A 13,862-nucleotide genomic window follows, 5' to 3' on the forward strand; every position below is an offset into this window, starting at 1 on the left:
AAATGAGTTGTTGTGGCATCAGCAGTGATGGACCTCTGTATCGCTCTGTTTAAATGAAGAGAGAGCTGAGTGTGGAAGTGCCCTGTTTTACTTATGGTCACAAGCCCCGGGTAGTAAGAATAAGATTGCAGATACAAACGGCAGAAGTAAGTATATATACACTTTAATGAAGTGCATTCATGAATAATATAAATTTTACAAAAAATTGTTTCCAGGGGTTAAAGGGATAGTACTTATTTAAAAGTCCATAGAGTACTTATGTGCTTAAGATTTTCTCCACCTTCTTTACAGGGTATTTTTATATTTGAGTGTCTACTGCATGTTGCCTCCTTGACATAGATATCCTGTAGCCCATATCCTCTTTGCCAACATACCCAGTGGAACAAGGAGCTTAACAAAGTTTATCAACAGAAAATTGTAGCAGATATGGCTAACAGGCTAGCAGTACTGATTATGAGAACCTTCAGGCAGGGCTGCTAAATAATTCCATACACTCAGGCTTAACAGAAGAGGATATTTCACACTCATAATTGATTTGGAAGCTTAATTTGTACAGAAAATGAAAGAAAATTGAATTTAAAGAAGAGAAAATGAAAAAGAGCTTCACAGAGAGAGCCCTGCTTGGTGCATTAATGCTATCAACATGCAGATTTCCTTTCTATGTCCCTATTTACTTCTGCCTTTTAATACAAACTCAACCAACATTACCCTCGCTCCATTCTTTCCCATGCAAATCTGACCTATTCATATGTATTATATAAGTTTTTCAAAAACTATTTTAGATATTTTAGATAGTATTGTGATCCACGATAAAATAGCATGCATTATTTTCAAGCTAACTTTTGATTCATGTTTTACACATGTTTATTACATTTTTAGTATTAACAACATATTTTTTTTAGGTGTTTTGCACACGTGTTTCCAGGTCATCATCACATTTCTTGAACCTTTCTTTGATCAATGATTGTATTAATAGAAATAATAATAGTATTAAAGTAATAATCACACATTTTTAAAGTTTGCTTTAATATGTTATTAATGTGTTATTGAATAGAAACAGGCAGTTTTGCATTTTGCAGCGCTGATTCCTGCTTATTACCCAGAAACTGCCAAACATACATAATTCCATTTAACAAGCCTGAACAATAAACACAATATTTACATCATTGCTTTTAAGCAAAGCAGAATGCTGAAAACTTAAGTTAGGATTAAGTTAATCACTTTGTTATTATGCTAAAACATCAGCAAATGTAACCTCATTATTATGAGGCTATTACCATTTAAAGCCTTCTTACAAAAAGAAAAGAAAAGTCTGATGCACAGATATGACCTTTTTATTGCTAGCAGGTTATCATATTGTTACCAATGTATTCTGCAACTATTACTGACTGGTTTTGCTCTCATTGCCGAAGCTTTTTTTCCACATTATTACCCCGTGTTGTTGGACCCTTTTTGTCCAATAAAATTAATTCCAGCAAATATATTAATAATATTAATATTATTTATAATTGCTATTACTCAGCTGTAAACATTGTTGCTACCATTATGTTACCTGGTTATTACTTTGGTAATTGAGTGGTAATAGCTTAATAATTTCCAAATTATCTTGTTACTACACTATTACACATTATTATTTAGCTGTAATAGAAACTGATGTTATATACATTTTTCATTGATTATTACTGAGCTGTCAGCGCAGTGGTGGTAGATAGGGAAACTATTTGATGAGAAGCTAATGCAAACAGTTCTGTGAGGAGCTTGGTCTTACCTTGGGGATGAGTTTGCTGGGACATGCACTCCTGCAAAGATTTTGGCATTGTGCTAACAGACAGCTGGATGCTCCAGACCAGCAACTGCAAAAACGTCTGCTTGAGCAAAGCGGCCATACTTTGTGCTGCTGATGGTTCTGAAGTCTTGGTGGATTTAGATATTTAAATTCAACAGTATAAAAACAGATATCAAAGTAGCCATCAGGGCTGTTTTTCCAACCGGGCCCATATGCATGTACTATAAAGTTAGAACGCGCAAGTGTGGCACCTAAAGAACATCATCAGTTAATTTCTAGAAGCTTCTAGAAACAAGGCGTGCTACTCAGCAGCCATATTAACACATCTGAGCACCTTTACGCACAGTGTTTTTTGGGGCACTACCTTATTTTGCATTTTCATCCAAAAGTGGTATTCTACCATCATTTTTGCTGTTGCAGAATTCACCAATAGCAGATGCTTCATGAAGGGAATGGTGCTGCTATCAAGTCATGGAAATTGGAAAAAACGTCTTGAACTCAAGTCTCAGGGATTTCTTTAGAATGAGTTATCTGTGTCTGATAGAAGTCAGTTAAGGTCATAAACTGTCTAATGTGCCTTGAAATCTGTTAATTTTATGGAATCTCTATCCTTTTCCATTTTTCATTGTGCAGTTCACCAGTAGAATCAGTCCTATTTTACGGAATTACCACTCTTCACAACCTGCTGCTGCATCAAGAGGGAGCTAAGATGGCTGTGCGTCTTGCTGATGGCCTGCAGAGAATAGTTCCCTTATTGAAAAAGAGCAACCCAAAGTTTTTAGCCATTACTACAGATTGTCTGCAACTCCTGTCCTACGGAAACCAGGAAAGCAAGGTGAGAAGAGGACCCTGGAGCTGGAAAGGAGACTATTGGTCTACTTATTTTCTTTAATACCTAATCAACACTTCCTGTTTCTTGTCAGCTGATTATTCTAGCCAATGGGGGTCCAGAGTGTTTGGTTTTCATCATGAGAAACTACAACTATGAGAAGCTGCTCTGGACCACAAGTCGTGTTCTTAAAGTGCTGTCTGTCTGTCCCAGCAACAAACCAGCTATAGTAGAAGCTGGTATGTAACTACTGCTGAATATACTGTGGGCTTAGCGCAACATGCTACATGTTCTGTAACCATATGTTCACATGTGTGCTCAGGAGGCATGCAGGCTTTGGGGCAGCATCTTACAGGGTCTAGCCAGCGTCTGATCCAGAACTGTCTGTGGACACTCCGTAATCTGTCAGATGCAGCAACCAAACAGGTACAGTGATGACATGAAGTCACTCGTGTGTATCTAAAGATAAAGAAGCCAAAACAAATGATCGCTGGCCATTAGTTATACTGATAACTTTATATAAGCTGGTTCACATGTGACGTAGTGAGCAGGGGTTTGAAATGCAATATCAAGCTCCTAGACAAAATATCCCATTAACACATCCCCATAAAACCCAGAACCCTAAATGGTGCAATCTTGGCCTTGTGGATGCTTCCTGTGGCTATGATTTTCATTTTTTACAAAATCGTAACGGTAACTTCTAGATATGCAACACTTTGAGTGCTCAGAATAGAAAAGGTATGTAAGTATCATTTCATTTACAAGTCACTTCAGTTAGTGCAGTTCAACAGTTGCTCTTAACTTGCTAGCTATGACATTAACACCACTGACACACAATCCTCAAGCACCATGTAATAAATGTCTATCAAAATATCAGCTAGCAAACTAACTCATTCAGTGGATTGGAACAGGAAAAGTACTTTGATGTTCCACAATTGCCATCACAACTGCTTCATGGAGCAATAATCATGAATAATCAACAATTAGGAGAAAAAAAATCCATTTGGATTTTCAGAATATATGTATATATATATATATATATATACATATGTATATATATATATATATATAATATAAATATGACATGAGAAGGAGGAGAAGATGAGAAGATTACTATACTATACTATTACTATATTTTATATAAGTTTTAATAACATCACGACAGTCAACTGATGCCTAGAAAAAAACCTAGTAATACTTGTTTGGTTAGACATCCTGCTCCATAAAATGTATAGAAATGTATTTATCCCAGGACATTTTGTACTTTAACTTTGTTCCAATACATCTCTGCTATGATTGATCATTTCTTTATCTCTATTGGTTCTGCTCTGTAGGAGGGATTAGATGGTCTGCTGCAGATACTGGTCACTCAGCTGGGCTCAGATGATGTGAACATGTTAACCTGTGCCACCGGCATTCTGTCCAACCTGACATGCAATAACTCACGCAACAAGGTAATCATGATGAGATGGCAGACACACAACCTTCAAGACTACATGGAACTAACATGTAAACAAGTACAATTTTAATGTCTTAAGGCATACAAACACACACACACTCACATACACATCCAGTATGTTGGCCTGTCCAGATTGTAAGCTGGACAGGCTCCAGCCCTAACGCAACCCTGAACTGGATAAGTAAAAGAAAAGAAAAATCTACGATGTCACCATTTCTGTCAGGAATACTTTCCACCACTTTCAAGTGTTGTAACAGTAAAGGATTTCTAGAACGCTGCAAGTTCCAACAAAAAGGTGCGATGCTGTGTAAAATGTAAATAAAAACAGAATGCATGAACTCATATTTTTTATTATAACCAGAACACAGAAAACATATCAAATGCTTAAACTGGGACATTTTACTATTTCTTAAAAAATATTAGCTAATTTTGAATTTGATGGCAACAACATGTCTCAAAAGTTGGGACAGGGCAATAAAAGACTGGGATGGTAAGAAACAGCTAGAAAAATGTTTTGAAAATAATTATGTTATTTGAGAAGAGGTTAGTAACATAAGTGTAAACCAATAAATAAAAATGTGCAGAAGTGCAGAGTTTTCCCTTCCCACTGTTGCCAAAGCGCTAGTTCATAGGCAGAGATGGGAAGTAGCAAAGTACAAATACTTTGTACTTAACTGTACAGATACCTGAAAACTGTATCTGTAATTTACTTGAGTAGTTTTTTTCCTGACTACTTTTTACTTTTACTTCCTACATTTTTAAACAAATATCTGCACTTTCTACTTCTTACATTTTCAAAACAGGCTTGTTACTTTTGCTTTAGCACATTTGGGGAAAGTTATTATTTTGTTACTGTGAGCCTCCAAACATCAACCCGATTTAAGACTAAACAGATGAAGGGCAATTCAGTTTGTTTATTAATCACCAGAGGATGTCACACAAAAAGAGATGGTGTGTGCCAAAGTCATGGGTTAAAAGTGGTGTTTTTTTGCTTTGTTTTCTTTGGGGTTTTTTTGTTTTTGTCACAACACCAGAATGTGGTACTTCGGCATCTAGCAAGTCCAACTAAAGAGGAGTGATCATAAAGGGAGTGACTTTTTTTTAAGTAGCAGGTAATTTCAAATGCAATGTTTCTATCAGCTCAACAGACATCAGCAAAAAAACAAACTGTCTTTAAGTAAATAAAAGTACGTGTGACTGGTGCACAGTGGCTGTGGTTTCATGAGTCAGAGTAAGGTTACATCAAATATAGCAGAGATTCATATGAATTTGATGATCCTTAGATCCACTGACTGAATTCCACCTTCATACCAACTTTATATCATCTGGGAAAAAGACATCATAAACAGTGTCAGTATAGAGGATGGAAATCACCCTGGAGAACTTGTGAAACATCTGCTGATATCTTGTTGAATTCAGTTCCCATCTGATATTATTTAATTTAATTTTATTTAATGTTAATATAGCACAAGGTTCAGTTAGCTTTGCACAAAAATGTCTCCAAAGAGCTTCTTTTTACTTTCTCACTTTGAGTACATTTCAGAGCCTCTACTTTGTAACTTTTACTTGAGTAAAGAAGTTGAATCAGTACTTCAATTTTTTTTAACAGTAGTATTCTTACTTCAGTACAGAATATCTGTACCTTTTCCAACTCTGCTAATAGTGGCTTATATGATTGTTAGAGTTTTCTCTATTTTCTGTGTGTTGTTGTAGGGTCTATCTTACAATATGAAGCACCTTGAGGCAACTGTTGTTGTGATTTGGCGCTGTATAAATAAGTGAATTGAATTGGCTGTCCACACTAGTGTAGTCTTGTTTAACAGAAGTTACCAACTGGCTCTCTAGGAATGATCTTGTTTTAAACACCAACAACATTGAGATCATGGTTATAGCTCCTCCTGAAATATATCTTAGAAACATTCAGGCTCTTGCTTTTGTTTGTTCAACTAAGTTCAGCATTCGAAGTCTTACGGCTTCGACTCACATCTTTCAGTTAGAAACATTTCTAAATTGTGACATATGGTCTCATCAGCCGAACTGGAAAAAATCATCCATGCATTTATGTCATTGCATTTAAATAATGGTAATGCCCTGTTTACCGGCTTGGACTAATCATTTCTTTCATGCCTTCAAGCTATAGAAAATGCTGCAGCCAGACTATTAACACGTTGTAGCAAGCAAGCTCACATTACTTCTTTTTTATGTTCTTTACACTGGCTCCCAATAGTTTTTAGGATTTGTTTTAAAATTCAGTATACAGAACAAGCTCCAGATTTTATTTCTCAACTTCTTAAAAAAGACACTGCTGTCTTTGTTCACAGGCTCAGAATTTATTAGTTGTTCTTGGTATTGAACATTTCAGCATGTGGGGCGGCGCAATGATTGGTGATTAGCACTGTTACTTCACAGTAGGAAGGTTCTGAGTGCCAACATTAGACCAGGGTGTTTCTGTGTGGAGTTTGCATGTTCTCCCTGTGTTTGCGTGGGCTGATCTCTCCGGATACTCCGGCTTCCTCCCACAGTCCACAGACATGCAGTCAAGTTTTAAAATACACAAAACACACTGCTGGCAAATATCATTTTCTAAATGAGCAGAAGCTAGTGCATATTGTACAATATGCAGAAGCTTAGGTGCGATGTTCTGGGCTTTTATAAATCCATTTTTACGCATGCTGGCGTAGTATGAAGACATACTACTATGAATATTTCCTGAAATTCTTAAGTTCTTATTGCCAACCAAAGTCATTAAAAATATCAGATTAAATAAATGGCCAACAGATTTTGTTTGTTCATCTGTGTGATTGTGTCACAGTGGTCATGAACACCTCAGCTGTGTACACATTTCAATTCTAAAGAACGTCAGTTTAACAAAGTGATGTAACTTAATGTTTACTTGTCTTTGTTTTGATGTGTGGATTCACATTTGTATTTCATGGTGAAAAAAACCCCAGACTTCTGTTCCCCATGTTTTCCTACAGACACTGGTGACTCAGTATGGTGGAGTGGAGGCATTGATCCATGCTGTGCTTCGTGCTGGGGAGAAGGAGGATGTTGCTGAACCTGCGGTCTGCGCCCTGCGGCATCTCACCTCCCGCCACCAAGATGCCGAGCTAGCCCAGAATGCTGTGCGTCTGCACTATGGTATCCCAGCTATTGTTAAACTACTGGGCCAGCCCCACTACTGGCCTGTAGTAAAGGTAAGGACAGACAGGGATGTATACTATTAGAGATAACATGCGTTGGAGCTGGTAACTAAATTAGCCTCTATGGGTCAAAAGAATTGGACGAAAGGAAAGAAAGGGACGGGAACAGAAAGGAAAAGAGAAAAGCACCTTTGATACTTAACCAACCCTTCATTGGTCCAGTTTTCCATTCATAAAAATTCATGTTACTGCATATGTTGAACACATTCACGATGTTCAACATATTCACAAAACGGAAGCCAGTCTGGGACAGGTAAGCCAAGGGTATTGCAGTGTCTCCTCAGCATAACAGAAAATGCAACAGCTTCCTTCTTTTTTGGATTTATATGTGCCGTGTCTTTTTGTATCAACAGTCCCTTGCACCATTGTCCTCTGGAGAGCTGCACTACATATCTTTATGAGAGGTTTACACAGGGTCCTTCTCCACTCCTAGTAATGACCTTTATCCCAACACAAAAAACTACCTTTACTCCTGGATATGGGCCAAACATGCTTTGGGCCATGCTGACTTGCTTGTGGTTTCCTCTGGTATAAAGAAGTAGAGTGGCACGCACAGCTTTTAGTTTTCAACATAGTCTTCTACAGAACATATTCCCAGTTTGTATTCAAGAGTCACCCCCTCTACTTTTAAGATTAGGCTTAAAACTTTCCTTTTTGATAAAGCTTATAGCAAGGATTGGATCACGTGACCCTGAGCCATGCATTAGCTGCAATAGGCCTAGGCTGCTGGGGGCTTTCCATGCTGGAGTGTTTCTTCTTCACCTCTTTTCACTCTCAGTTTATACACCACTCTGCATTTCATCATTAGTTAACTTTCATCTCTGGCTCTCTTCCCCAGTGTTTTTTTTTCACTGTTTCCCTCCCCTTAACCTCATTCCAGAGTCTGGTTCTTCCAGAAATTGCTTCCCATTGTTGCCAAATGCTTGCTCCTAAGCTACAGGAGGTAGAGCAGGTCCCAGCTGCTCTACCTCCATCATATTTTACCATCATATTTTACATTTTGGCCAGTGGACCTTTGTGGAAGAAGCTGAAGCATCAGTACATCAGTATATGTTGACAAGTTCACTGTGCTTTTAATTTCTTCTGGAAAAGTTCAACCTGTGAGACCCAAAGGCAGGCAGAAGAAATTGCTTTTCCAAGTCATTATGCAAGAAGATGGAGCAGGATTGATACATAAATGAAGTCTATCCAAACTCATTAAGACACTACTACATTTTAGTAAGCCAAAGGGGATAATTAACAGCCTATATGGAGGGAATAATGGACAATGTGGGAAAGGATGTTGTTGTAAAAAGCTAGTTGGCCCTTCATCTGATCATTTAAACCCTGGAGAAATACTCCTTGTAATGCATTATCTGGCTAGCTCGCTGTGGTGGCCACAGTTTGAAACTTAACTAAGAACTCAGCTATGCTGCGGATGCCCTGGCATAGATCAAACAATCTTTTAGCTAAACTGCCCTCAGATATAGGATGACCAAATTTCTTTCTCAGCTCATTCATATGGGAAGGTAGAAATGGAATGATAAATGAAAAAACCTCAGCCCACCCAGCGCTTTTCCCCTGATTGCATTGGACAGCTTAGTGGCATCATTAGGGAAAGAGCAGGATGAGCAACCCAAAGCTAGCGCACATTGTAACAAAAAAACCCAGCTAGGCAAGTTCTCCAACTCCTTTTAGATTTCCCATAGCCTGTGGGTTGGCATCAGCAGCAGGAAACAGGTGAATAGCAACAGGTTGCAGACCAGCTCCTGAGATCTGAGTAATGAGCAGAACATGCTACGTTCAGTACGTTCAGTTTGGTGGGTGTATGGGTATGCAAAGAGTCTGACAGTTTAGTTGCCCGGCTCAGTTTAAAATGTGTAACAGACAACGAGTCGCTGGTACCTCTCGTTAACAAACACAGCTTGGACAATGTGCCACTATGGTACCAGCATCTTCTCATGAGGCTCCTGGGATTCAGTCCAGTATTGGAGCATGTCCTGGGAAATACTCTTATCGTTGCAGACACCCTGTCACATAGCCCGTAGCTAACACTTTCACAGAGACTGGAACACACAGTGATGTGGCATGCTATGTTGCTAGTGGTAGATTCCTGTGTCCACCAGCAAATCAGAATGGCAACAGAGCCAACGCAGAACTGCGGTCTTTCATGAAACTCCCCAAAACAGCATAGACTTAACACATAAGCAAAATACCAATGGAAGTGAGTGCTTTTGTTTTGTTCAAGTGAAATCAGAGCCGTCTGAATGTGATGGACATGTCCTAAGTAGCGCCAAGGTCTGAGATGAAATCATTCATCAAATTCCTGAGACACAATGGCCTGACTAAATGCAAAGACATATCCACAGCCTTATTGAGCAATAGGACTACTCCCTGCTCAACCACAAGTGTTAGCTCAGCACAAGTGAATAGAATAGTTACTTTATTCTCATTTATAACACACACCAGTTAGTGCACATCAGAATGGGATTTTTGTGCATTGATTTGCCATCTGAGTAATACAATATAAATAAATTAATCTAAATCTAAAAGTAAAAAATCTAAAAAAGAAATTAAATATATATGTAAGTATATAAAAGGAGGTCATGGTTGATGGCAGTAGTTGTCCCAGAAGAGGGTGTCTCTTCTGAATTGTCGTCACCTGCAACCTGGGCAGATACCCCAGGCCCGCAGCAACTGATGAGAATACAGTGACCGAGACTCACTCTGACAAAACAGCTATATCAGAGACTGTCACTCAGAGTGGGACTTCTATCATGACCCCACTTTATAAACAGCTTGTGATCAGATCTGGATGCCTGTGTAAAGCAGTTAATAGGCTTGACCTGTAGACTGGTGCTGCACCTTTGGAATGAGAGAAGCAGAAGGAAGACAAAAGTGAGTTGAAAAATAAAATGTTTTTATTTCTTATTATTTTTTAACCTGTCCTGTCCAGCAGTTGCAGCAAGCAGAATTATAGTATGAATTCTTTGTACTGTCAGACATATGTGCTTTCCCAAGACAAGCACCGTACACTCTGTGTACACTTTTATTTATTTACTGTATTTTATAATTTATATTATTGTGTAGTGGATAGCAGATGGGGTAAAGGCCAGATTGGCAAAAAATAAGAAGAAAGTGAGAAATAGGAAAAAGAGAGAGAAAAGAATGGAGGTGGGGGGAAAGTCGAGGGTGAAGTAAACAGACATGCTGGGTCTCCATCTGCTGCCTTGTAATAAAGTGCACTCAAATGATATACAGCACCTAAAAGACAAATTATAGAGCGCTACACAAGCAAATATACAATTTTGGTGTGTGTGTGTGTCTGTGTGTGTGTGTGTGTGTGAGAGAGTATTTGTCATAGAATGTAATATGGACAGGTATACAAGACCACATAACATGCATATAGTTCTCAATGGAATTGCCCGTGCAGTGGGTGCATATTTTTGTGTCTGCAAGACCCATTAGGAACATCCTTTGTCCTGTATCGTGTATTCTGTGGAGATTTTTGTATTGTATGAGTTGTAAGTTGGGGTTTTAAGTCATTTTGAAAGTACTTAAACATTTGTGTCTAGAAGTTTTGATCTGGATTGATGGAAAGATTTCACTCCCACTTTGTGGTTTGGAGGGAGAATTATTGATTTTTAATAATAACTTATACATTTTGATAACAACTTAGGGGTGCTGAAATTTAAAAACTCTGTTACCCTAGTAGGTATTTCCAAAGTTCAGTTCACTGAGATTCACTGTCTAGAAATTTTGGTTTGATCAATTTTGAAACATGTAGTAATGAAAATTTGGTAGTCCATAAAAATGGACTGTAATACTGTACTGCTATGGTAGCCAACGTTTCAAATGCAGGTTTGACAGGTTTGTAAGTGTACACTTTATCCGAAACCTAGTGAGGGTTTACTCATGTTTGCCAAAGGAAAGCTCAGGAGCTAGAGCAGGTCACCTATTGATCGGAAGGTTAGTGGTTCGATCCCTGGCTCCTCCAGTCTGCATGTTAAGTATCCATGGGCAAGATACTAACCCAAGTTGCTCTCCGATGCATCCATCAGAGTGTGAATGTGTATGAATGTAGTTAGGAAGCACTCAGTTTAGAGAAAGTGATTGGGTGACTGTGGCATGTTGTATAGAGCACTTTGAGTACTCCGTGAGAGTAGAAAAGTCCGGTATAGGAATCAGTCCATTCACTGTCTAAACAGAGTTTCGTCATGTTACTTTTGCACTATTCTGTTCCAGCAGCATACTGATATATTGTTAATTATAAATTAATCTACTGAGAACCATTCTGAGTTGCTGAATCGCTGACAGTGCAACTTTCCTTCCTGGTTGCTGAAAATGCTTGACTGATCGCCTCTCCATAAAAGCAAATAATTGGGCATCATTACATTCCACAACTTCCTCTGGCAGGGAATCCTCTCCACAGGTCTGATGCTGCTACCTGCATGTGTCTCTGTAGGCACATAATGAGGATCATGCTCTTCTCGCCAAACAAAACCTTCATCATCTTCTTCCTGTCTTTTTCCCCAAACAATTTTATACCAGGAGATTCTATTTTTAGAAACACTCCCTTTCTTAAATGCAGTCACATGCTGTTTCCCAGGCGTCAGGGGCCATCTCCTGGATAAGCTCCCCAGCCTTGTTCTATGACTTCCATTCAAACAGGAGTCCTGTTTGAGCTTCCTTTAATGGCTGTTAACTTTAAAGTTGATTAAAAGTCAAAAGTACAAATCTTACAAGTGTAGATCTTCTTTTACTGTATGCCCTTGGATGGAACCTGAGGTCCATAAGTCGTCTCTGATTGCCTGATAGTTTTGTTTTTTTTAGCCAAGGGTGACAACCCTTGCATGCCTTGTCATTTCTCTGAGCGTCATATTTAAAATTACAGGAAAGGCTATTAAAAAAATTCAACAGTTGCTCATCAGTTAACCATGCAATTAACTTCTGGGACACTATGTATGAAAATACATACATACACTCCAAAACATAAAATGGAGTTGTATGCAGAAGTTGCATTACTGCATGTAGAAACTGCATTATTAGCAGGGGGAGACAATATATTTAAAGCCAAGAAGTCTGTAGTGAGCAAAAAACTTAGGAAGTACATTCCAGAGTCCTTAGCCACCAGAAATGAATAAGCTAGACGGCTAATATGTATTTACATGTAAATATGCTAATAATGCTTTACCATGATTATTTCCATGTTGGTTTGAAATAAAATGTCTCCCTCTGCTGTTACTGCTACTTCTGCATGTGTGTACATTACCCACTTTGGAGAAGCAATGTGTGAAATTGACATGCTGTGATATTGGGCCAATAAAAATGACTGAAATCCACATTTCCCCTTCTCAGCCCCATACCCACACAACTCTCCTTCATTATCTCAGTTCCCCTCGTCTGTATGTCCATTGAAATCCCCATCAGTCATCACTCTTTCCCCCACAGGAATACTCTCTACCATTTCATCTTACATGGTAATTCCTCTTTCTCTTCTAAAGCTGGGCATACACTGTGAGAGTTTGTGAGGGTGTCAACGCAGCCTCTCACACTGCGCACGCACAAACACAGAAATGGAAGTGGAAAGACGGAGCAGCACGGCAGTGCAGAGTGTGATCTGGACACAAGCGATGGAGGCACAACTTGTAGAACTTTGGCAAGCTCATCTGAGCCTTTTCGAAGTTAATGGTGGTGGTGTGTGTGTCTGTGAGCACGTGAGACGCATCAGAGCATCGGGCCGTATAGTGTGAGACCCTGCATCGTGACCTAAGAATTTCTAACCCCTGCGATTTAATCGTACAGTTTGAGCAGGAGCTGAATAACGCGACTGTATGCCGGGCTTTACTCACACCCAACCTTTGGGGTATATATTTACCAATCAATGTATCCAGTAGGTTGTTAAGAAGAAAAGAAACGAGTAGTCACACAGGAATTAATATTTGTAACAGAATAACAGAAAGGGATTTACCAGGTACTACCCCTGCTGCCCATCCCCAGTACACTACACAACTGGAGAGTCATCTGAAAATGTCTGTGTCTGGCAAGACTTTGCATTTGAAGCCTGAAGTATAAAGGGTGAATTAGATTAAACACAGTTCTCTGGAATACATCTGTACTGTTGACCACTAGTTTCAAAGAACGGTCCCTCAGCCTGATGGGCTGTGGTTTCCCAATGAGCTAGTCTATTATCTGGATACTGTCCTCATCTCAGTCAGTTTGTCTCCCAGTGTGAGTGGTTGGATAGTGCTGAAGAAAAACAAAAAACATGACTTTACACTACAGTACTACTCCCTTTATCCAGAGTATATGCCCTATATAGCAGACAAAATGTTGTCTTCTACACTCACCTTCTCCTTGTAAATGAAAGCAGGGGTGTGGTGAATGGCAGAAATAAGGTTTTAAAAAATGTAACAGTAACTTTTCCAGGGTCCTCATGATTCAGCTCACTGGGATGGTTTAGGAGTAGGCTTTGAAGTCTCACATAGTAATCTTTGGGTTATTGGCTCGCAGACACATTGAAGAGGCACACCCAGTTTGACAAAATATGCCCTAAACGTTCCGTTGGGACTATATTAGATTGGAATCTCTGAAGGTCTCTTCTGA

The 13,862-nt window shown here is 39.0% G+C and overlaps 1 protein-coding gene across 6 annotated transcripts in view; it reads left to right on the forward strand.

Annotated features, from left to right (window-relative positions):
* Positions 1 to 13,862, forward strand: part of jupb (junction plakoglobin b) — a 120,115-nt gene that overhangs the window by 86,618 nt on the left and 19,635 nt on the right. For all 6 annotated transcript variants that reach the window (XM_063471044.1, XM_063471045.1, XM_063471043.1 and 3 more), the window contains 5 exons: positions 2,420 to 2,621; positions 2,710 to 2,854; positions 2,938 to 3,041; positions 3,950 to 4,069; positions 7,053 to 7,271. In XM_063471044.1, coding sequence (XP_063327114.1) covers positions 2,420 to 2,621; positions 2,710 to 2,854; positions 2,938 to 3,041; positions 3,950 to 4,069; positions 7,053 to 7,271 — 790 coding nt within the window. The remainder of the gene's footprint in view (positions 1 to 2,419; positions 2,622 to 2,709; positions 2,855 to 2,937; positions 3,042 to 3,949; positions 4,070 to 7,052; positions 7,272 to 13,862) is intronic.

The sequence above is a fragment of the Pelmatolapia mariae genome, linkage group LG4 (assembly GCF_036321145.2).
Source record: "Pelmatolapia mariae isolate MD_Pm_ZW linkage group LG4, Pm_UMD_F_2, whole genome shotgun sequence".
Taxonomy (NCBI): Eukaryota; Metazoa; Chordata; class Actinopteri; order Cichliformes; family Cichlidae; genus Pelmatolapia; species Pelmatolapia mariae.